Source organism: Kogia breviceps, chromosome X (genome assembly GCF_026419965.1).
Source record: "Kogia breviceps isolate mKogBre1 chromosome X, mKogBre1 haplotype 1, whole genome shotgun sequence".
NCBI lineage: Eukaryota > Metazoa > Chordata > Mammalia > Artiodactyla > Physeteridae > Kogia > Kogia breviceps.
The window spans coordinates 113848747-113872317 of record NC_081330.1 but is presented as its reverse complement, the minus strand read 5'-3'; the positions used below and the strand labels follow the sequence as shown (position 1 = coordinate 113872317).

At 38.7% G+C, this 23571-nt stretch overlaps 1 protein-coding gene across 2 annotated transcripts in view; it reads left to right on the top strand.

Moving 5' to 3' along the window:
• Window positions 1–23571, top strand: part of POLA1 (DNA polymerase alpha 1, catalytic subunit) — a 294285-nt gene that overhangs the window by 176394 nt on the left and 94320 nt on the right. For both annotated transcript variants that reach the window (XM_059050625.2, XM_067022985.1), the window contains one exon: window positions 18693–18809. In XM_059050625.2, the coding sequence (XP_058906608.1) occupies window positions 18693–18809 (117 nt within the window). The remainder of the gene's footprint in view (window positions 1–18692; window positions 18810–23571) is intronic.

Below are 23571 nucleotides of genomic sequence, written 5' to 3'. Positions count from 1 at the left end.
TGCCAAAATAATAGCTGTCATTTTGTTCTTGTTATATTAGTGGCCTGTAGCTTACCACTACTCCTTTTGCCTTAGTTTTGCTTCTGACCACTGGCTATTACCCTCGGCAAGAAGACCTTTTTAATTGAATGTCCAAATTTGCATGATTCTTGTCCTAATACCATCATAATTTTGATCCATTTCAAATTAGAGAGCCCTAAGTTGGGACCTCTCACCTCAACACAAGAGCCCTTTAACATTCAGGGACTTGGAAACTTCACTTCTGTTTAGAATTTCATATCATGCCCATCATGGGGGGAAGAGATGGAAAATGTATACGCTGAGCCTATGGGACTTCCTGCAGTGCTTATTAATCCTTTATGGATCATTTGAAATGTTTCTAGTTTATTTAAGCTTTGCTGCTTGTATCAGATTGTTCCTATGAAAAAAAAAAGTGATCATGCTTTGAATTTTTAAAAATGATCTCACTTTCAAGCAGAAGCACTTTTATGCTCCATTAAAGTTGAATTTGCCAAACTCTTACATTGCATTAACACAAGCTTTACTGGATAGATAAACGTGTTGTTCAAAGACTGACTTGAACTTTACCAAACTGCATATTAAGATTTTTATCTTTATACTTTTTATTTCTTAAATTATTTTAAAATAGACTAGCACAATAGACTAGGTTTGCCTAAAAGTACTGCTTTAATGACAAAATAATTTTTCCATTTGATTTAAAATATTAATATAGATTATGAGCTAATTTGAATATGAAGCTAAAATAAAATATTTTGAGCTCTTAAGTAAAATTTTTTATATTTGTTTCATATATCGTTAATATCTCAATAAACTGTTTTGATTTTGTTTCCTGAAATTTGTGTATTTAATCATTTTGACATTTCTGATTTTTACTCAAGTTTGTCATGTATCCAGTATTTTTTTTTTTTTTTTGAAATTTTAGTAGGTTTGCCAACAAAATGACTCATTTTTCCCCTTTCCAATTAATGGGTTTTTAAAAATATGCACAGGACATCCTCCAGTTTTCTGTGAATTACAGTGTTATACTCTTTGTTTTTATTTATTTCATGAAGTTTTTAGCTTGGAAATAATCTTCGAATGATTATACTTTTGACCTAGAGTTATTTAGAAAATTCTAGTCTCATTTGTACCATGGCTTCCTGGCTCCCAAACACCGTTATAAGAACTTGGTCTTTCCTTTATGTCTCCTTGGCCTTGAGGTTTTAATTTAATGTGTTTGTTCTTCAGAAAGAATGTAAGCTAGTTATCTACTTGAAATGGCTTTCTACATTTTTTTTTAATATGTGAAACCTTTACAAAGTATGAGGTTTTATTTTATCCAAAAATTACTCATGCATGCTTTTCTTAAAGAACTAATTTACCTTAACATGTAGAGTGACTTCGCAAAAATATATTTTAATGGTAATGAAAATAAAATTTAATATCGACCTAAATCTTTTTTTAGGTCTCATAGATTACACTTTTTTAGCTGTTGGGTCACTGGGGTTCTTAAAAAGAAGGAAAATGCATTTTCAGGGAATTTCTTTTTTAAGGTAAACAACAAATTGTACACACAGAAGGAAAGGAGAACCTTTTCTATGCCTCATGGAGGGAAATTTCCAAACTCTTAGATGAAATATTTAGTAAGTTATAATGTTACAGCTCACTGTTTCTGAGAGATTGATGGTAACTTTTTTGTAATAACTGTATTAACTTTGACTTCTAATGCAAAAATCTGCCCTGAATTCATTTTCACTAATTCACTTTATTCTTGTCTCCTAGTGTTCCCATGACCTTTCAGAAATGTGCAGTTTGTATTTTGTGCTCTACAAAAGCTGCCCCTTAGGTTGTATTGAATAACACAAGGTTGAATTATGAACATAATGGTAGTTCTCTGTGGCATTTCCAGTTCAAGCTTACTTTCAGTCTGTTAAATTCATAAGTGAAGTGTTTTTTAATGTCGTCCATATTAGGGAAAAGGTTAAATAATGCTGGGCTTCTCTTCGTGGGCAGAGTCATTTTGGTTGTTTAGTGGAAGGTTGTGTTCTCATATTTTCATTCCTCGGTCAGCATAGATGATGTTCCGGATTGTTTTGGAGCTTTCAGATAGGGCTTACGTACTTCTCAAATATTTCATAAACTGCTCATGGTACAATGGAACTGAAAATCTTCCAGGGATAAACATCTTGAGACGTGGCATTACTTCCCACAGTTGTACACTTTGAGAAACCCTGAGAGGAGAGGAGAGTCGCAATGACTTGGAATTCTATGAAAACTCTGATTTCCAGCAGAAAAGCCTGGTGACACCCAGTGGATGATGGGAAATTTTTTTTTTTTTTGGAGTATAGTTGATTAGCAATGTTGTGTTAGTTTCAGATGTACGGCAGAGTGTTTCAATTATACATATACCTGTATCTGTTCTTTTCCCATTTAGGTTATTGGGATTTTTTTTTAACTTCAAGCATAATTTTTCAAAAAATGTAATTTCACTTGATATTTATCTTTCGTCAACCGAGGAAACTTACCTTTTGGTTATCTATTTGGATTTAAATAATGTAATCATCAGTGAGTTGTCTGTTGTGAAAAGGACATAGAGAAGATGCACTGTTTTCCATTTTCCAAGTAAAATGGATCCCTAAGAATTCATCACAAGGCAATGGTTTCGCAGCATTCTGATGAAATATTTTTAATATGCCTTCAAGAAGAAAAGCCCACAACACTGTGCTGTATATTGTCAGGAAAGAAGACCTGAATGCATGTACATGGGAATTAAACTGGTTCACAAGTCTGCAGTTTTCAGGCAGTTTTAAGACATTGGTCCCACATGATGTATCATCTCACGCAAGAGGGTGGGTAGGTGTTACTGCGGTATCCAAGCGGGGCACACCCAAAGGCTCCCCGGGTGAAAGGGGCCTGCAGTGAGATGAGGAGAGAGCTTTGGGTTGGCTCCTGCTCTTGTGCCCCAGGGCTTCTTTATTGGCCTCCGGCAAAGGAAGGGCTTTTGGATTCTCACCAGCAACGTAGCCTGAGGGAAGCTAGAGTGTTCAGCCGTCCAAATTGCTCTTGATATCATAAAGTTTAATTGCCTCAGTTTAAAATTGAAAGAACATTTCTTCAGCTCCTGCAGTGTATGACACATTACTTCAGGCCCTGGGGGTTCAAAGCTGAATGATAGGATCCTCTCCCTTGGGGCCTGAGGGACTGGCCTGCGGATGCCCTCGTGTCTCCCTTTCTCCTTCCTCTTCCCTTCGTTCCTCCATCCTCAAAATACCCTTAATCTTTTATTTTGGCGTGTCTGGGCCCCCAGCTCTTAGAGCCACGCTCGCTGTCTTGCTCTCCAGGTCTCCCAGATGAAAATATCCATTCCCCCAGAGATACAATTGAAATGATGTTTTACATACAGGTCCAGCATGTTATTTGCCCTTAAGAAGTGTTCGTTTTAATTATTTGATATTAAATTTAATTCATACAGATGTGTAAAGAATTCAGCTCTCTTGGGGGCGGGGGAGAGGGGGGGATGTTTTCTCTTTAAAAGTCACTTCAAATACTATTTTGGTCACGATGTTCCTGCTGAAGGCAGCCAGGATGGACGCTGGGCTGGATGAAGGACAAATCCTTTCTGCTTAGGGAATCAGTTTGCCAGACGCGTGAACAGCTGTATCTCCACTCCAGGTACCTGTACCCACATCCTTCTGCGATCATTGATGCTTCTGTGATGTGGTAAATGTAACAGTAGAGTAGAGAGTTCCTCCATTTTTTTTTTCTTTTTTTTCTTTTTTTTTTTGCGGTACGCGGGCCTCTCACTGTCGTGGCCTCTCCTGTTGCAGAGCACAGGCTCCGGACGCGCAGGCTCAGCGGCCATGCTCACGGGCCCAGCCGCTCTGCGGCACGTGGGATCCTCCCGGACCGGGGCACGAACCCGCGTCCCCTGCATCGGCAGGCGGACTCTCAACCACTGCGCCACCAGGGAAGCCCGAGTTCCTCCATTCATGCTGGCATGGAAAATGCCTCAGATATTTGACATGCTTGATGCTGGAGGCTTTTGTGTGGTCGGTAACTGTGTGTCTGGTTTGTGGCCAGTTAGTGAAGTATCTCAGACCTTCTTTCCTCCACAAAATGTATAAAAACCCATTCTGTTGCAAAGGGCTTTCCTTCCTCAGTGCTACTTTGGAGTCCCACACGTGGAAATGTCAATCTCTCTGCTGGCTTCTAATACACCAGGCCTTCTGAGCATGTTCCCAGGGAAGGAGAGTGGATCAGGTAGCCTTCTCTGGTTTTAGTTAATGAATGGCCTACTCCAGCTCCATTTCCTGCTTTCCTGGAGGGACACTCAGTGACTGTACTTATGCAGCAAAGTCAAATTCGGTAGTTTTATTATATGCAACGTCAGACGAAGAGCTGAAGAGAATCTTTTCCCAGTAGCATCTCCTAAGCTCCAGAATGGAATCAGAAGTAGGGCAGTGGAGTAGTGCATGGACAGACCTGCCTAAGATCATCTCGGCATCCGTGTGAGGCACGCCAGGCTTGCTGCAGATGGGTGAGACGTGAAAATAGATTCAGGGGCTAGTTAGAAGATTCAGAGACCAAGGTCAGGAGAGCTGGGGAGCTGAATCTAAAGAAGTTTTCTTTGAACCTGTTTCTCTAACACATGAAAACAGCTGCTAAGGTGGACAGTATTTTCTTCAGAGATATTGTCTTTATGCTTCTTGCAGTTTAGAAATTGTAGGCCCTGGGTATATATTCAAATCCTTAGTAATCTAAGTATTCAGAAGGGCATAGAGTATTTGGGGCTTTGAGAGAGCATATATCAGGATTAGCAGCTGATTTTTTTATGGAGAGATAGATTTTTTTTTTTCCCTTTCTTCCATCGTGCTAGCACTCTACCTCAGCCTGGCTTCTGTGTTTTACAACTTGATAGAGTATGCCATTTAGCCTCATGATTTATACATATTAAGCCTTATTTGTATAAATACATGCCCACTTATCACAGCCACACCATTGAGGACTTAGTAAAACACAGATTGCTAGATGCCACCCCAAGAGTGTCTGATTCTAGATCTAGGGCGGGGCCTGAAAATTTGCTTCTCTGACATGTTCCCAAGTGATGCTGATGCTGCTGGTTCAGGGACCACTTTGAGAACCACTGCTCTAGATATTCACTGAGGTTTACTACTCAGCCAAGAGCAGTTGCAAGAAAACAACAACAACATGAAATCCTAACTTAATAATGGTGGAGTAATGAGATTTAGTTAAGAGGAAATACTTTCTGTGCTAGGAATTTGTGTGTATTGTCCTAACCTCAGTTATGGATAAGTCATGAAGACTTCTGGGGAACCTCATGTTTCTTTTTTAAAATTATGTCACAGAATTAGAGCAGTTTCTTGCTAGAACAGACCTTAACACCATCTAGCTAGAGGCAGAGACAGGAGAAGTGACTGGTTAAGAAGACTGTGATTGGTGATTGGTTAGGGGAAGGGAGCTTTTAAGAGAACTAATTCCTCAACTATAAAAGGAACCATTTTAGTATTTAGTCAACATTTAAAGTGTTTAAATTAAATTCAGCCCCAACGTTGATTTTAGGCCTTCTGAGCCAAAGGTCTATAATGATTTTAATATAATTTTTTCCAGCCACAGAGATCCTTTGATGGCTTAGTTTTTGTGTCCACAGCCCTAGGTTCTTGGGAAATCTGATACCAGAGGTAGCCCAAAGAAAATTTTGACAAATACCAAGTTTTCAAAGGATTAGCTACTGTAATTAGACAAGGAAAAGAAATAGTATATAAAAATTGGAAGGGGAAGAGGTAAATTATCATTATTTACAGATCCATGCAAACCCTGAAAACCTAATGAAATCAACCAAAAATCTAACATAGACAAAAAGAATTTAGGAGGAGTTCCCTGGTGGGGATTCCGGGCTTTCACTGCCGAGGCCCAGGTTCAATTCCTGGTCAGGGAACTGAGAATCCCCCAAGCTGTGTGTCACGGCCAAAAAAAAATCAATAAAGTCACTAGTTAAAAATTAATATTAAAAAATCATAGCTCTGATCTACACCAACAACAATCAGAAAATATAATGGAAGAACTAAATACCATTTACAGTAATGACTAAGAAGATTAAATACCTAGTAATAAAGTTAACAAGAAATGTGAGATATGTATAGATATAAAGTAAACTTTAAAATGCTACTGAAGGTCTTAAAAGAAGACTTGAGTAAATGGAAAAGTATATCCTATTCTTGGCTAAGACTCTTCAACAGTTTAGGATCATTCTCTTTTAAGTTTATCCATAAATTTAAAGCTTCCTCCATTTAAAAAAAAATTGCAGGAAAATTCCTTCAAAGAAGATGACCTGCCAGTTATTAAAAATTTTAGGAGTTTAGGGTAATTAAAGTCTTCTGGTGCTCTCCTGATTTTGATGGAGCCAATAGAGAAAGTCCAGAGATATATCTAAAAGTTGCATTTAGTATTACATAAAGAGGTGGTCCATATCAGTAGGGAATAGTCAGTCTTGAAAAAAACAATACAGTCGTATTTCTTCCTTGCTCCCTAAAACAAAACAAATTGTAGATGCCTCAAAAACTTAGACTTAGAAAATGAAACTATAAAAGTAATGGATATTTTTAATAATCTTGGAGTTGGGAAGACTTTGAAACAACACAAAAATCAGACTCCAAAGAGGAAAACTATCAATAAATTTGACTACAAATCAAAAAATAAAATTTTCTGCATATATAAAGCAGAAACTAACACACCACTGTAAAGCAATTATACTCCAATAAAGATGTTTTTTTTTAAAGTTACATATACACACACAGCTACACCCCATAAAGTCAAAAGAGAAATGATGAACAAGGGAAAATATAGCTGCCCACGTAGCAAATTAAGGGACGAATTTTCTTCACATATAAAGCAGTCTTGCAAATCAAGGAGAAAAAGACCAACAACCAAGTAGAGAAATCAATTGCTAAAGGACAGGAACAAGCAGTTCATAGAGGAGGAAATACAAATGGCTTATAAACATAGGTAGAGATGTTCAAGCTCGCTCTTAAGTTCCGAAGTCCAAACGAATACCATTTTTCACCTATCTGAATGACAGAGATCCAAAAGTTAGATAATAGGTAGCACTCTCAGTAGGCAAGGGTGTGGGGAGAGGAGTGCTCGAATGCACTGTTGGTCAATGTGGAAACTGGTACGCCTTTCAAAATTGGTGACATCTTTCAAAATTTTAAATGAATATACCTTTTGACTCCGCAATTCCAATGTGGGTATCTCTCCTTACAGATATGCAGGACTTGCGGATGTTGTCAAAGGTACTGTACAAGAATATTCCTTGCAACATTACTGGTAATAGTAAGAGGCCAAAAACAACCTAATTGTTGGTCAAAAGAGGACTGATTTATTGAATTATTATAATCATACAAGAGAATTCTGTGCCGCCATTAATAAGAACATTGATGGTCTATCTGTGCTTAGAGGGTATAATTTCCTCTACTTTTAAGTGGAAAAAAGCAAGATTTAGCACAGTGTATATGATACATTTCTTGTATTTTTAAAAACAAGGGGAGAGATAGTTGTAGTGTAATAGATTTTACTTAACCCATTATATTCAAATTATTTCAATCTAATGAATATTTAAAAGACCAGTTGGTTACTTTATATTGCCTATTTTGGACTAAGTCTTTGAAATTCGCTGTATATTTTACACTTAACAGCACAGCTCAATTTGGACTAGCTCTGTTTCAGGTACTCGGGAACCATGTACAGCTCTTGGCTCATGCACTAAGCAGAGTAGGTACAGAGAGCAAAGAGCACTGGACTAGAAGTTCAGAGACCCTGGTGGCCCTGTACCTTATTGCTGTGACAGTGTACAAGGAGTTTTCTTTTTTCCTGGGCCCATTTTCTGCAGATAGAATGTGAAGGATTAGACTAGAGCTCTAAAGTTCCTTCCAACTTTAAAATTTAGGGTTCAAGTATATTTCATATTACTCGTCAAAGTCACAAATGGAATTGCTCTTGCTTTCAGAGACACGATTTCCACCGGCACTCCTAAAATTCTGTGTTCCTAAGTGAAGCACACTTCATATCGTAGGGACTGTATTGTCAGTGCTAGAGTAAGGGTTTGTTTATTGGTTTGTTTCAGGGAAGACTGTTACTAAGCTACATACATGTTATAAACCAGGTAGGAATTGGTCAGTTCTTCTAACAGAATTATGTCCAGTATGAGGCTTTGCTAAGAATTCTAATGGCACATGGAGAACTTCAGAAGAGTAAAAGAGAGAATCGCATCAATAGTATCTAAAGAAAGAGTACATGTTGAAGGAGCAAGAGTTGAGAGGGCGGAGTGTTTTAGCACAGTTCTGTTTCTAAACTTCATTCTTCCGAAGATAATAACCAGTCGTTCCCTTAGACCAGTAGAGAATGAGAATCACACATTGGAATCACTTGGGGAGCTTTTTAAAATCCTGATGCCCATTCTGTACCCCAGGCTGGTGGTTCCCAAAGCGTGGTCCTGGGACCAACAGCAGCAGTAGTGTCTCCTGGGAGCTTGTTAGAGATGCACATTCTCAGGCACCCCCACACACACACACACACAAGACCGACTGAGTCAGAAACTCTGGGGTGGCGCCCAGCAATCTGTAATATTCCCCTAGTGATTCCACTGTGCAGCCAGAGTTGAGAATTCTAGAGCAAGCAGGATTCAGGGCAGGGATAGCAGGTGGGTTTCATTTTGAGTACCAGTTTTCATCCTATATCTCCTGTGGGGATGGAGTTGGAGATGGAATGCAGTCCACCTGCTTGGTATTTGCCATTCTAGATTTGGGTGATTTATTGGCGTTATAGAGGGTTGGATGTTGCAATTCACAAATAGAAGTCAAGAAGCATCCTGTCCAGTTGAGGGAAAAAAGAGAAGAAAAAAAAGGGAGAAAAGGGAAAAAACCCACGGGAACCACAAAAGCCATAGAAGCTACAAAAAGGTTGGGACAGGAGGGAACAAGTATACTAAGTAAAATATTATAAGTGAAGAAATTCCAGATAGATTCTAAAATGTGTCATTTATAAATAAGGGTTTCTTAAAGAAGTTCAAGTGTCATGACGATTTTAGGCCCACTTTATGATCTGTCGTCAAGTCTGTTTGATCAAAAACTACTGACAGCTTGTTGAGCCCTTTATCATTTGGCATCGAAGAATCCATTTCCTCTTAACATTTGGGCTTTAGGTAGGGATGCACTTAATATAGGTATGGTAAATTCAGGATGAACTAAGCCAGAAAATAAAATATATTTTCCAGGTATAAAGAGGTTGTCACTGACTGGGAAGGAGTTAACGTGTCACATTCTTTTGATTTTTACTTCTCAGGAGAAATCACAGTATCTGTAATTTCAGAGGCATATTCTGAAGAATGTTATATTGTGATCTCTCTAAGCTGAATCTTAGAAATCTATCTGGGAGTTTTCAGACCTGACAAAATAAGAATGGACCTATTATAGTATCACGTTCATTTGATTTTTCAAAAGTTAGGAGGACTGTATATGCAGATCATTTGCGAGACTGCTTTTGCTCTGCCTTGTAATAAGCAGATGGAGGAAAGCAGGCTGGGCTGTGTTGAGAGTGCATCTGGTGCTTCTTGTTTTTCGCGATCTCGGCTGTATAACTTCTGTAAACCCTTGCTGTTTATTTTTCTTTTCTCATTCCCAAGCATTACATTTTACATGGGGAAGTCAATTTTGATAATTTCCAAAAAGCTAGGCGTTACAGCAGAATTTGTGCCTCTTAGAAAAAACTGCTCCTTTACTATAAAGTAGAACCTGCCTTTCATACCCTAAGTGAAACAGTTCTGATATAACTTTCTTAATCGTCACATTTATTACAGAAAAGATGATAATACTATTTTGCAGACCATGTTTACAAAGAATATGATTTTGATTTCTGTACTAGTTTCTGAGTACTGAGTTTCTGGTTTTAAATTGTTTTGTGAATTGGGCTCTCTGAGTATAAAGGGGCTTTCAGCACATGGGTGGTATTGTCGAACATCTTCCCCAGATAGCAGACCCAGGCATTTCAACAGCTTTTTGGACAGAACCACAGTTAATAATTTCTTTACAGGAAAAATGTATCTTTTTTCTTATCATTATTTTCTCATCTTACGTTCTGACATTTAAATTATGAAACTTCATCTCGCCATGTAGACTTACCTTGTATTGCCAAGAGGAAAGAAGTGGCTTTTCTGCAAAGCTAAATAGTTTTTACTTTATTGTCTGCTACGAAACAGCTGCTGATACCAGAAAAATGCCGTCTCATCATTGGGCCTGGGGTGTCCAAAAGAGGCAGGAAAAAAATGACTGTAGCTCCCTGTCTGCCCTGGCACTCTCCTCCTTTCTCTCCGTTTTCATTGCCGCGAAGAGCAGGAGAACAATATTCTGCAATTAAGGATTCCATTAAGTTGAAGAAAAGAGCAAATGGGGGATGTTTGTTCTCCAAGCTGAAAAAATTTGTCTGGGATGGGGGTGGATACTGGTAGTGGTATAGAGAGAGGTGGGTGGAGAGACGAAGTCAGGGCTGTTTGTTGAATATACTGTTAAGGACTGTTACCATCCTAATTAATCAAGTTAGAAATTACAGCTGTAGTCGGTTTCCCCCCAATTCTTGTTATCAATTTTCTTCTCTTTTGAGACAAAGCAAATATAAATTTTGTGTTCATTTGTCATTCGTTCTTTGACTTCAGCATCTCTGAAAATAACAATGTAGCACAAAAGCCCAGTATTTACCTAGTTGTAATGTGGGTTGCCATGGTGTTTTGCAAATTATTGCAATTATGTTCACCATGCGAGTCGCCCTTGGTAACTGGCGAAAAAACTGATAATCCTGTTTTGAACAAAAGGTCAAATTGCTGAATAGAAAGTCTTGATTAACTAAAAGATGTACAAAGTGGAATTATTTCCTACCATTCAGAAATAGTTCTTGATCGGGTTTGGGGGAGGGGGTGAGTAAGTACATCTGATTACTGAAGTACAAAGCATTGAAAGGATGTTGTCTTGAGCCTTTCATGTAGTCTTAATGGTGGCTTTTTTGTCAAATTTACCCATTTGCGGCATTGAAAGAGGCAGCTGCATTTAAGCTGGAGAGACGGTGCTTTTTCAAGAGTTCAGTGCATGGAAAGTTCTCAGCAGTATCTGCAGTTTACTAGTAGCCCTTGGTCTATTAAAACTGATGTGCCGCATTTGAGCCCATTGCTCTCAGTACTTGTGAACCCCTCTGCCTGATGATCTAATAAAGTGCTCTTACTGGACAATCTCTGATCAGCTACTTAAAAAGGAGTTTGGGGGAGGGGGCGGCAGGGAGAAGCCTCACAGGCAGTGAGACCTGGTGTATAGGCCAGAAGACAGCCGCCAGGGGCTAAACCGAGAGTTCTGTCACGCCGGTAATCTGTGCTGAGGTATTTGCCATGGGGTTGTGGGTTTTGTGCCCCAAATCCCTCTAAGCTGTGGTCACAGTTTTTTTTTTTTTTTTCTGGGAAGAAATCTTTATTTTATTCCAAGTTGAATAAGAAAAGATTAGACATGTCGTTTTGAAATTTGGAAATCCACTTTTGTGGATTTGCTTCTTTGGTGATGGCATTCATAAAATACATGATCCTACATTTACGTAAAAGCAAACGTTTCCCAGGTTACAGCCAAAGGTCAGATGGATTTCAACTCTTCCGAATCTGGCAGAGCATTTGGGGGAGTATTTCCAAGGGGGGGTTCTCTTCTTTTTTTTTAAATGGCCACCTGAAAAATCAATTCTCAAAACTTTTGAGAGTGTGTGAAAGTGGCATGAAAGCAAAGCAAACCTTAACAAGTTTGTGGGTTTACATTCTACATCACCTAGCAACCCCCTGGCTCAGCCAGATCTCTCGTCTACCCTTAGTTCTGTTTACAGACTATTCAGACGGTCCTTCGAAACCATGAAAGATATTCAGTTTCATTAGTACCATTCTCAAGGAGAAAATAATTAAAGTTAAATGAACAAACACTGCCTGGTGATGGTTTGAAGTCCATTCTGATTTTAAGATGCCCTTTGAGGCAACTGCATAGATAGTTCAGTTTGAACATTTGTTGTTCAGTACCCAAAGGTATATCACATTAAACCATGCCAATAAATAGCCTGGAAACAAACGAACAATAAAAATTACTTTTAGCTAGACTTGAGCAAAGAAAAGAAACTCCGCTAGTAATAAGTTTCTAGGCATGCCCTCCTGATTGAATTTTTTATTTGATCCCTACCCTGGCCATCTAAGCTGATCCATTCGTATACTGAATAAAGACAGGGGAAGAGGCTTGAGGAACAAAGCACCTCTCTTTAAAACTGATTTATTACCTACCCTTGGAGATCAAATCATATTCCATAGAAGGCTATGTGCATTTTAGTGAGTAGCTTAATTTCATACATGATTGTAATACTAATAATGCATGCCCTGCCACTTTTCTGTTTGGAAACTGCTTACGTGCTTAAATCGACCTACTCTTGAAATTTCTGAGAGTTAAAAAAAAAAAATTATAAGAAAATGTTTTTTAATGTGCCTTTTTTTTCCCATAAGCCCATTCTCTGAAAAATCATTTTGGAAACAACCAAACACATGTTAAAGCTCAAAATATTTTTCAGATGTGTTAGTAATTCACTTATATTGAACACTCTTGGCAAAACTGTCTCTTCCCCCACCCCCCATTTAATAACAGTTTTCTGATTAAAAAACAATATACACTTGTAGAAAATTTACACAATACAGAAACAGAAGAAACTACCTAGAGATAACCACGGATGGCTTTTTAGAGTATTTCCTTCCAGTCTTTTTTTCTGTGTACATCTTGATGAAACTAAGCCTTGAGTTAATTTTTGAAGTTTGTTAGTATGTGTACATACCTAAGGTGATGTTTTTTCAGGAGTGAGGAGTTGAGAGCCTGGAGCCGTGTTGGATGTAATGAACAATTTTTCTTAGAGGCCTCATCACTAACATATTAATGTGAGCATCAGAGTAGCCATTTTTCCATCTCATTCCGTTTGATTCTTTCTTTTTTCCTTGTTGAAATGACTGTATGCCTTAACTGACATCCATTTATAACCGTTCATGTTGGAAAGTCGGACATTCAATCATGGTTGGAATATTACATCCCCAAGTCACTTGTAGCTTCACATAGGGGAAAAAAAAGAGTCTTTTATGAAAAATTTGTAATACAATAGAGATTAATGGAATGTGGAGAGGAAAATGCTTTCAGTTCCTCGTGTAAAGTGAAAGCAGGGCGTCTCAGAAATCTTGTATTCTTACTATTTGTATTTTGTTAGGTCTCTATCGTCCACAGTACATGGCTGGGTTGCATGAGCTCTTTGTGCTTTGTTGACAATTGACAGACAAAGCAAAATTATTCCTGAAGCAAGGTACTGTGTACTTAGTTGTGACCTATTATAGCCTAAGAATGTAGCTTGCTTTTGAGTTGGATGAATAGGGAGAGTATTTTATAGAATAGGCTTGAATATACTAGGAGAGATTTTAGCTGCCCATACAGAAAGATACATGTCCTCCATTGAACTTTTTTCCCCCAAAATGTAATTTTCCGTATAAAGTCATTTCAAGTATATTTTCCCTGGTTGCTTGTACAGAGACAATTTTAACTGTTCTAGTATTGTCCTACAGTGGTAAAATAAAATTGCTGGTAATTGTTGGCTTTCTCTGCTCACAGTATAGCAGGAGAAGATGGCTTGCATGGGGCTCTTTAATGTACCTCAGGTACATCTTCTGATGCTCAGCTTCTGATTGCAAATTAAAATAACAAGGCTAGGGTATTGGATTTGATGCGAGGCAAAGCAGAACAACTTGCTAATTTATCCTGTAATATACAATTGCTGAGGTTGGAATTTTTCCACTTGTAGTGCTATTCTCTGTGTCTAAATGAGGACCACTGTTTGCATCTAACCTATCATAACAGTTTGGGAGTGCTCCATTATCTTTTGAGCAAACTGATGGCAGAGTCTGGTCCTTGCACAGATGATAAGATCAATAAGTTTCAAATAACTTGGATGAAATGACATGTGACTGTTCACTTAAAGAGATGTCTTACTTTAAAAATCAATTTTAATAATATTTAAAATTCTTACATTGACCGACGAGGCACTTTCCACTTGTTTTGTTTGATAATTTTGTTTAAAATATTTTTGTATTAACTTTGGTGAATAGCTAGTTTATGTGTGTATCTTTCCTGATTTGCTCTTTCGTCTCCTACCCTGGCACCTCTCTGAGACTTCATAATCACTCTTTGACATGCCAGCATGCTGCAGTGTAGAAGATTTAACTTTAAAAGCAAAATTATGTTCCTGTTAAAACTTCCCCTGGAGATCTTAGGAAAATTTTCTCCCAGTTTTGGGTGCAAATGTGGGTCAGAAAGCAATTTGTTTTTTGATATTTCTGGAAATCCCAAATCACAACATGTCATTCTTCAAAAGCAGCTGTGGGCCCATTCTGTGCACTGTCTATAAGAAGACCCATTTTACACTGGGGATAATTTTGTGACAGAAAAATGTGACTGTACGGGAACCCCAGAACATTTATAAATGGTTTTGGGTGAAAAGAGTGTCTGGTATTCTCAAAGTGCATATAGTTTGGGGAGAGGAACAGCTAATGGCCATTATAGAAAAATAGTAATGATATGATGAACTCTGTAACATCACGCATGCTGGCAGACCTCACCCTGTAACCCTGTCACCGCACTCCTGGAGAGCCATTACAGTTTAAATCATACGTCACTGCACTACTGTGTTGTGTTGTCTCTTGAAAATCTCTGTGAATCCCAAAATAAAGCACTTTCCTCACTGTGTGTTCTGCCGTCTCTAACTTCAAATCCAGTATAGTTTGATCAGGACAAACATGGAAATTTCACTTGTGTTGACTGCATAGTTGTACTATTTTGCAATCAAATAGAGAAGCAGCTCCACCTAATATTACGGGGTTATCCCTAAGTTCTCCATTGTGGGATAACCCCAGGCAGACAGAAACTGACCAGGCTCTTTCCTGGTTAGAATAGTGCATTTTGAATAATGCATTGTCAGCTGTAAGTACAGCACTGACATTCCCCAGTACCGGAAGCATATGGAGGATAATAAGTATTTGACATTTACTGAACATTTGTGCGGGCTTTCTTATAACAGCTCTAATAGGGTAAACATTATTACCCCCTGTTTTATAGATGAGGAAACTGGGGCTTAGAGAGAGGTTTGGCAACTTTATACAAAATTACCTATTAATAAATGGGAGGGGAGAGACCACACTCAAGTGCGTAACCTTTTCATAACCTCAGCTCGGTTTTCTAGATTGCGTGTGAACCCTTGTGCTTGATCTTGGGTGGGACCCTACCAGATCCAAAGTGGGTCATTCCCTGAGGGCCTGACCATCCAGTTAGGGAGGTAAAGTAAGATGGTTCCAGGAGAGTACAAAGCAGAGTGTGCTCAGTGGCAGCTGGGCTGGAGGGAGAGGAACAGAAGTGCTGCTCAAGGAACGGGCGTTTTAGGCAGAGGTGATACAGCATGAGCAGAGACAAGGAGTTGGCAATAGGCAAAAAGTGGTGAGGACAGTGAGAAAACCAACCCTGTGGCGCGAAGAGCTGGTGTAAGAGAATGATGAGAAAGGAGGAATGGGGCCAAAGCATGTGTTCTTATCCTCTGTGGAAGGTATACCATTGGGGGATGGGAGTGGAGAGGCCTTGGGAAGCTACACTTGGCAGGTCTCTGCACTGGATGTGGGAGAGCATGGAGTCAGGAAAACCAGGCATGAGCTATCACAGTAGTTCAGTTTTGAGGTCTGGGCTTGAGTGAGGTTGGTGATAATGGGACTATAAGGCCAGTGGACAGATTTGGTAACTGGAAATGGGAGAAAGACCCATCATATATTTGATTCAAGAGTATGAAAACTATTGTGAAGCTTTTCTCTCCTGTGAATTTTAGACCCTGTCCTTATTTTCCATAAATCTGCTCCTGTGTGGTTTTATTTTATTGCTTCTATTTTATTCATTTATTTCTTCAAAAGATATTTTTGAATGCCTCCTATGCACCACATTTCCGGGTGTGGGTGATTTCCGTGTGTGCATCCTTCTAAAAATACAGATGTACACAAATGAATAGCAGTTTGTGTTTAAGGTGCAGCTACCAAGAACACCTCGGTTACAAGTGGAAATCGATCCCTTTTTAGCATGTGCAGACAGAAACCATTTTCGATGAGGCCTCAGAAATATGATTTAGCAATCAGAACCAATCAGCATTTGACCCAATTTCATACACAATGATTTCAAGGAATTAGTGATGCTGAGACGAAAGCAACAGGTGATAAGAGTTTTGCATGTTTTGGTAAAGGTTTGTTTTGCTATTGGACAGGCCAGCGTCACCTCTTTTGAACCCTCTACTTATAAACATGGTTAAAGTAGCCATCGGAAAACTTAATGACCGTATTACTCTTGGTTATGACAATTTGGCATTCACATGTGGCATTGCATAGTAAAATGACATATTTGGATGGCAGACGTCCTTAGAGTGGTTCTGGGGTTTTTTATTAAAAGCCAAACATTTTTATAGGTTGGACTTCCAAAGAACTACACATTATTAAATTTTTTTTCCTTCTACTGACTTGGCAATGTACCTTTGGGCTGCATGTTATTTCCCAAATGGTAAATGAAAATAAGTTTAATTTTGTCCTTGTGAGTGATAATTCAAAGGGAATTTATACAACGTTAGTATTTTCTTTTGCCTTGTTTTTATCACCCATGAGAGGCAAAATGCACTGTGAGATCTTGTAACGTAAGATTTGTGCCGTCATGGAATATTTTCAAAGACCTGGCATATTTATTTTTAACAGCTCACATGTTCCTTGAAAGGTATATTTAGCACAGTCAGTCAATATTTGCTGGGGGAACAAAGGGTTAACCAAATGTACTTGACAAAACTGAATGGAAGCAAAGCATATATTGAATATGATTAGGACCTCTTTCCCCCATAGAAGAGTTTTATTTAAAATACGCCAAGACCAAAAGCTTAATTATCAAAATAAAACAAGAGGCATAAAGAGTTACAGGCTTCTAATATTTTTTTTCAGCCCCAGTTCCCTTCACACAGTTATCAGCATGTTTAATTTCCATGCATAATAGCACTAGTTATTGTTGTCATTTGTAAAGGGAGATTAACAGATAGTAAGTACAAACAAACCCAAATAAGTACTGAATAAAGAGGTGACAAAGAAGAAAAGACCTCTTTAATGTTAATTATAACTGGTAGGAAATCTAGACAAATTATATTATCTGTTTTCTATATGATTTGAAAGGACATTTAGTTAGTAACTCTGTCAGAGATAGAGTTGGGTGTTTGCTTTAGAAACAGGTGAGGTGACAATTTAGCATCTCCCTGGTTGGCAGCTCACCTGGTGAGTCTTGAAGTTGTGGTAAATTGATGGAATCAAGTTTCAAAAACATCGGAAAAGAACTGTAGCTTTTGAACATTATATTTTAAAAATTAAAAAATAATTTTAACTTCTGGGTTGTATTCTGGCACTTATCACTTTATTGTCTCAAAACATGGTAATTGACCTATCTGCTTGCTTTTTAAAAATTTTTGTTAAGGATTGAATGAATTACAGCTATGGTTGTGAATATTAACTGATAGATATTTGCAAGTGTGTAAAGCCTCAGGTAGCAAATAGTGTCACAAACCCAAATGAATGATGAAGGGGTGGTTCAGTCCTGCATTTTTCATACGTGGTTTCCTTGAATGCTGCTGTTTCCTGTATTAATATGCCTAAATGGATACTTCAAGAAAAAACTAGTCTCATGTTTAGTTTTATAGGCTACATTTAAAATGTATTACCAGCTGCTGCTGTCAGCCCCACAATCCCTGTCTCCCCCATACCTAGAACAGGCTAAAGCAAAGTATCTTCTGTCTTTAATTCTGAGGGGCCATCGATTGTGAGCTGCACTCTTAACAGCTTTTTTGGAGGAAACATAAATACATGTCATTTGTAAAGGTGTCTGAGTTTCAGAAACATTAAAATGTGAATAAAACCATGTCTTCAAATCAAGAAAATGTGGTAATAGGCCCTAGGAGTTGGAACAAATAGTTGCCTTTGACTCAGAACCACTGATTCTCTTTTCTAGTTCAGGGTCTTTTGCTATGGTAGTGGTTATATGTCTCAGATAGGTAGAATCTACATGAATCCCTCCCTTCTCTGTGTTGTTTTAATTGGTACCATACAACTTGGTTCTTAAAGCCAGCCCATAGTGAATTGCTTTTAGGCTTTGTGTAAAGCTTTTAGACCTTGCTTTCCTATTTAGATTGTAGTTTCCCGTAAACCCATCAGTTTACATTTTGCATGTCATCATATGAGTTTTTATTTGGAGATTTTGATGTATCCGGTGGGGTTGGGGATTTCTTTTAAGTAAAGAAAATAACGTCTCATGTGATTTTCTTTTTTTTAACTTTATGAGTTTCCTAACTTTTATGTTTGGGGCATAGGTCAAATTAACACATCAGGAAAGAAGGGTAGAGAGCTATTTCACAATCTCTAAGGAAGGTTTGAATGAAATGAGTGTACCTTGATTACAATGAGTCTATCTTGATCACGATAGGGTTTTTATTTGTATTAGTTGATGGCGGTGATAGGACTGAAGCATTCTTTGTCTCTCCAGGGCTGGTTGATTTGTGAGGAGCCAACATGCCGAAATCGAACTCGGCACCTTCCCCTTCAGTTCTCCCGAAATGGACCTCTTTGCCAAGTCTGCATGAAAGCTACACTTCGACCAGAGGTAACAGTCGTATCATGCTCAAGAAGTGTGTGTGTGTGTGTGTGTGTGTCTGTGTGTGTGTGTCTGTGTGTGTTGGGGGAGCTTGCTCCTCCCTTAGCTCTGGGAAGTCGATATTTGGTATATGCCCTGTGGTGACATCCTGCACACATGTATTTAAGAAAATATCCAGACTTCAAAAAGATACATGCTTTATTTTTCACATCATGAACAGTATATATTTATACCTAAAAGAGAAGCTGACTAGTTCCCATATGGGTTAGTCATATCTTTGGTTGCCACTTCTTAATTACAGAGAATAGGTAACTTTCCTTTGTAGAAACTGCTGTTACCTTTGGACTAGATCAGAACCCCTTTTGCAGGGGCCAGAAAACCTCCCAAACCTATACCATAAAGGGCTTATTTGATTTGTATGGGATTCCATTGTTTCGAAGTAGCGGCACAGAGGAGTAGTTCTCAACCGTTTTCTTGTCCTTAGTACACACACCTGAGGGATAAGGCAGTCTCTCGTTCGTGACTCCCATCTGGGGAGCACATAGTCTGGAAGCACTTTACTGGTAATTAAGATGCCTTCCCTCTGTCGCCCCCTCTGAGCATCATGGACCCAAGCAGCATTTCCCAAACTCTGCAGAGAGGAATGTTTGAAGGCCTTCCAGGCAAAGAGGGTTTTGTGATCAAGTACTTCTAGCTAATTCTGGGCTAGCCAAGGTTAGACAGGACTTATTGTAGGTTGTCCTAGAACCTGTAAAATGATCATGTGAAGTCTGCCTCACCAGTACAGGACTGTAATATGCCTCACTTTCTAAATGTATCTGGTCCAAGGATTTGTAAGGATCTGGGTGAGAAGAGAGTGAGAATAGGGAACTTGTTATTTACTTATTTTTTAACTCATAGGCCAGTTTTACAATCAGCTTTTATCTTCAGATCTTTTCACTGAAAAGGGTTGATACACAGGCTAGTTTTAGAAAAATATTTTAAAGTTCTCATGGGCTTTTATTTTAATTTTAAGATAATATATCATTTCACAAAATTTAACAAGAAGTCAAGAACTACAAAGGGCTGCCACCATTGTTGTGTATACCCTTGTTCTTTTGCATATCCATATGTATTTTTTATGTGGTTTCAGTCATAATGAAGACACACTTTTGTATCATGTTTGTCTTTTTTTGAGCATCTGTCTCTGTTGCTAGTTAATTTTCAGTACCAAAACTTTTTTTTTTTTTTTTTTTTTTTGCGGTACACGGGCCTCTCACCGTTGTGGCCTCTCCCATTGCGGAGCGCAGGCTCAGCGGCCATGGCTCACGGGCCCAGCCGCTCCGCGGCATGTGGGATCCTCCCGGACCGGGACACGAACCCACGTCCCCTGCATCGGCAGGCGGATTCTCAACCACTGCGCCACCAGGGAAGCCCAGTACCAAAACTTTTAAACACAAATTTAACCATTCCTCTCGTTGGACATTTTAGGCAATTTCACTATCCCTTTACTAGAAAATTGTGATGAATGTTCTCCTGCTTAAATTATTTATTATTTGAAATATTTCTCATCAACAGTACATATCTAAGTGCATAAATACAATGTGGACATGATTCATGTTACCACATTACTTTCTTAATGGATTATCTCAACTTAAGTACCAGTTTTACCACTGCCTTTGCAGCATTTGGGCATTATCATTAATTTATTTTTAACTAATTTGATAGGTATAAAATGTTCCTTGCCTTATTTAGTATATCTTTGATAATTAGCAAAGTAGAATGTAGATTTTTTTAAAAATATGGAACGCATAAGTGAGAATTAGCTGTTACAGCAAATTCTTTTTACGTCAGTCTCATCCTAAGATTTGCATCAGCAGGTGCAAAAAGAAAGCAAAAGTATATATATTTAGTGTGACTCATCAAGCCAGTTGTAGACTCCACGGGAATCACCTTGCTTCATGAACCGATGCTACCTTTGAGACTTTATAAGCATCTAGCTCATCAAGTCAAGTTCAGTGAAAACTGAATTACTTCTTAGAAAGTCAGCCGGTCTTAGGATTCGGTTCCTGGTGAGAGAAAGTGAAAGGAAAGTGTACAGCTAGTAGATCGGTAACTTTCCAGTGAATGCTGATGATGTTACTGGCAGTGCTTTAATACATCAGGTTATCTTTTATTATTTATGACCCTTTTTTCAATGAGTGAACGAACACATGCATTTTGAAGTATTTTTTCCCTTCATTTTCTTGTCCTCAAGATTGGAGCATGTTAGGCAGGCATTTACCAAGGTTATCAACTAGTCTTCCCAGGGAAAAGCTTTCCTAGCTTAGCTGCACAGGCCATGTTGCTGCTCAGAACATCACCGTCTGGAATAACTGGAGGTTCAGAGCATCCTGGTTGGTGATACTGCTCTTCGCCATTCCTCACAGGGACCTTGACAGTGGGACTCAGCCCACTCTTCTGCAGTCCATTATTAGCTGCTAGCGATGAGTGGGGAATCTCTTAATTCTATTTATGATGTTCCTGGGCTTTCCTAGTAGGAGGAAAAAGCTGCATCTTTTTAGAGATAGTTCCAAGGTAGCTCCAAAATCAGTAGTGCGATGGACAGGATCACTGTAACTACCACAGGGTTTTCCAAAGGGTCTACTTTGCAGGATTATGCTTAACTGGGTCTTAAGTTCTGGGTTGCTGGGTCTCAGTCATATGTTACTTTCATTTAATAATAGTTTATTAAACACCTGCTATATCCTAGGCGCTTTGCTAGGGACTAGGGACATAGCAACGAACAGGACATTTCCTTATTTGTAAAAATAGTTTAGCATTACACGGATTATATTATTATCCTCAGTTGTAAAATTGTTAAAATCTTTTGTAATGGAACATCAGTGCCATATAGGACTCTGGCCTTCGAGGGAGAATGGAAATACTGAACTTGTGATCATTGTGTGTTGCAATTTCAAAATGGCTGTGGCTGACGGATTATTGATTTAAAAAGTAGGTTAGAGACAGTGCACATGTTGCCAGGCTACATGGGACAGTGTCTTGTTTCTGCATAAGTTGAAAACATGAAGATAGTTGTGGTCACTTAAGGCAGTAATCATAAGCTGTACAGGAAGAGAACCTTGGGACTGTGATGGAAAGTCTTAAACATCTGTATCTAGTCATGGGTTACTCTCCAGTGGATGATGGGTTTTTACCACGAAGGGCCTTTTGGAGTTCTCTGCTCTGATTTTCCTGTGCTTGTTTTCTGATGCAGAGTTTGCTAGATTCTACATGAAGATTTGCTTACCCTGAGCAGATGCTAGCCTTCCTTTTTAATATACTTTTTTTCATTTAAAAAAAAATTATCGAGGTGAAATTCACACGACAAAATTAACCGTCTTAAAGTGAATAATGCAGTGGCACTTAGTATTGCTACATTCACAGTATTGTGAATCTAGTTCCAAAACATTTTCATTTTCCCAAAAGAAAACCCTGTACCTATTAAGCAGTCACTCCCCATTCCTCCCCCTTCTTTCAACCCCTGGAAACCAGAAATCTGCTTTCTGTCTCTGTGGATTTACCTAGATTGGATATTTTCTATAAATGGAAACATACAGTGTGTGACATTGTGTGTCTGGCTTTATTTCTGAGGTTCATCCATGTTGTAACCTGTGGCAGTGCTTCATTTTTATGGCCAAATAATAGTCCATTGAATAGATATACCACAATGTATTCATCCATTTATCCGTTGATGGATACTTGGGTTGCTTCATTCAGCATACTTTTAAAGTTTATTTTATTTTCATTAGCTAGATAGGTCTTACATTTGGCCTAAATTTGTGTCCTGTGCCTCCCTTGTTGGTCCTAGTTCAGTTGAATGGTACTACACAAAGCTAGACTGATCCTTCCTCTGTTCTTGCCTTCAGTAAACACCTCCTCTCTGCCTGTTTTCTGAGAACCTTTTAGATATTTGAAGGTAGCTGTCTTCCTAAGCTTTCCCCTGCTAGGCCAAGTATTCCTAGGTCTTCAATCATTTCTTTAGTGCTTTGCTTTCAGAAAGGTTGCATGCAGCACTTGGTGAGCTCTCACTAGCACTAGTATGGAGCGGAATAAACCTGCCACTGCCAACTTTCCTAGGTAGTACATTTCTTTGAAGTCTTTTTAGGGTTGCATTAACTTTCTTGGCATCCATATTCACAGCATTGATTCATTTTGAGTGTTTCATATGCTCAAACAGATAATAATTTCTGGACACATACAATTGCTAAGCCATGCCTTATCAGGTTTTCTGAGACCCAAGTGGTTTATTTTTACCTAATGTAAGACTCCATTAGTACTATATTAGTTTCCTAGGGCTGCTGTAATGAAGTACCTCAAACTGAGTGGCTTAAAACAACAGAAATTTCCTGTTTCATGGTTCTGGAAGCTAGCTAGAAGTCTGATATACAGGCACCGTAGGGAACTCTCCCTCTGAAACCTGTAGGAGTAAATCGTTCCTTGCCTCTTCTAGCTTCTGGTAATCCCTGGCGTTCTTTTGCCTGTAAATATGTCACTGCAGTCTCTGCTACCACAGTCACGTGGCCTCCTCCCAGTGTGTCTCTTTTCTTCTTATAAGGACACCAGTCATACTGGATTAGGGCCCACTATAATCCAGTATGACCTCACCTTAACTTGATTTTCTCTGCCAAGACCTTATTTCCAAAGAAGGCCACATTCACAGGTGCTGGGGGTGAGGACCTCAATATATCTTTTTAGGGACATAATTCAACTCATAACAGATAGGAAATGTACTGAGCTGAGGAAAATGGAG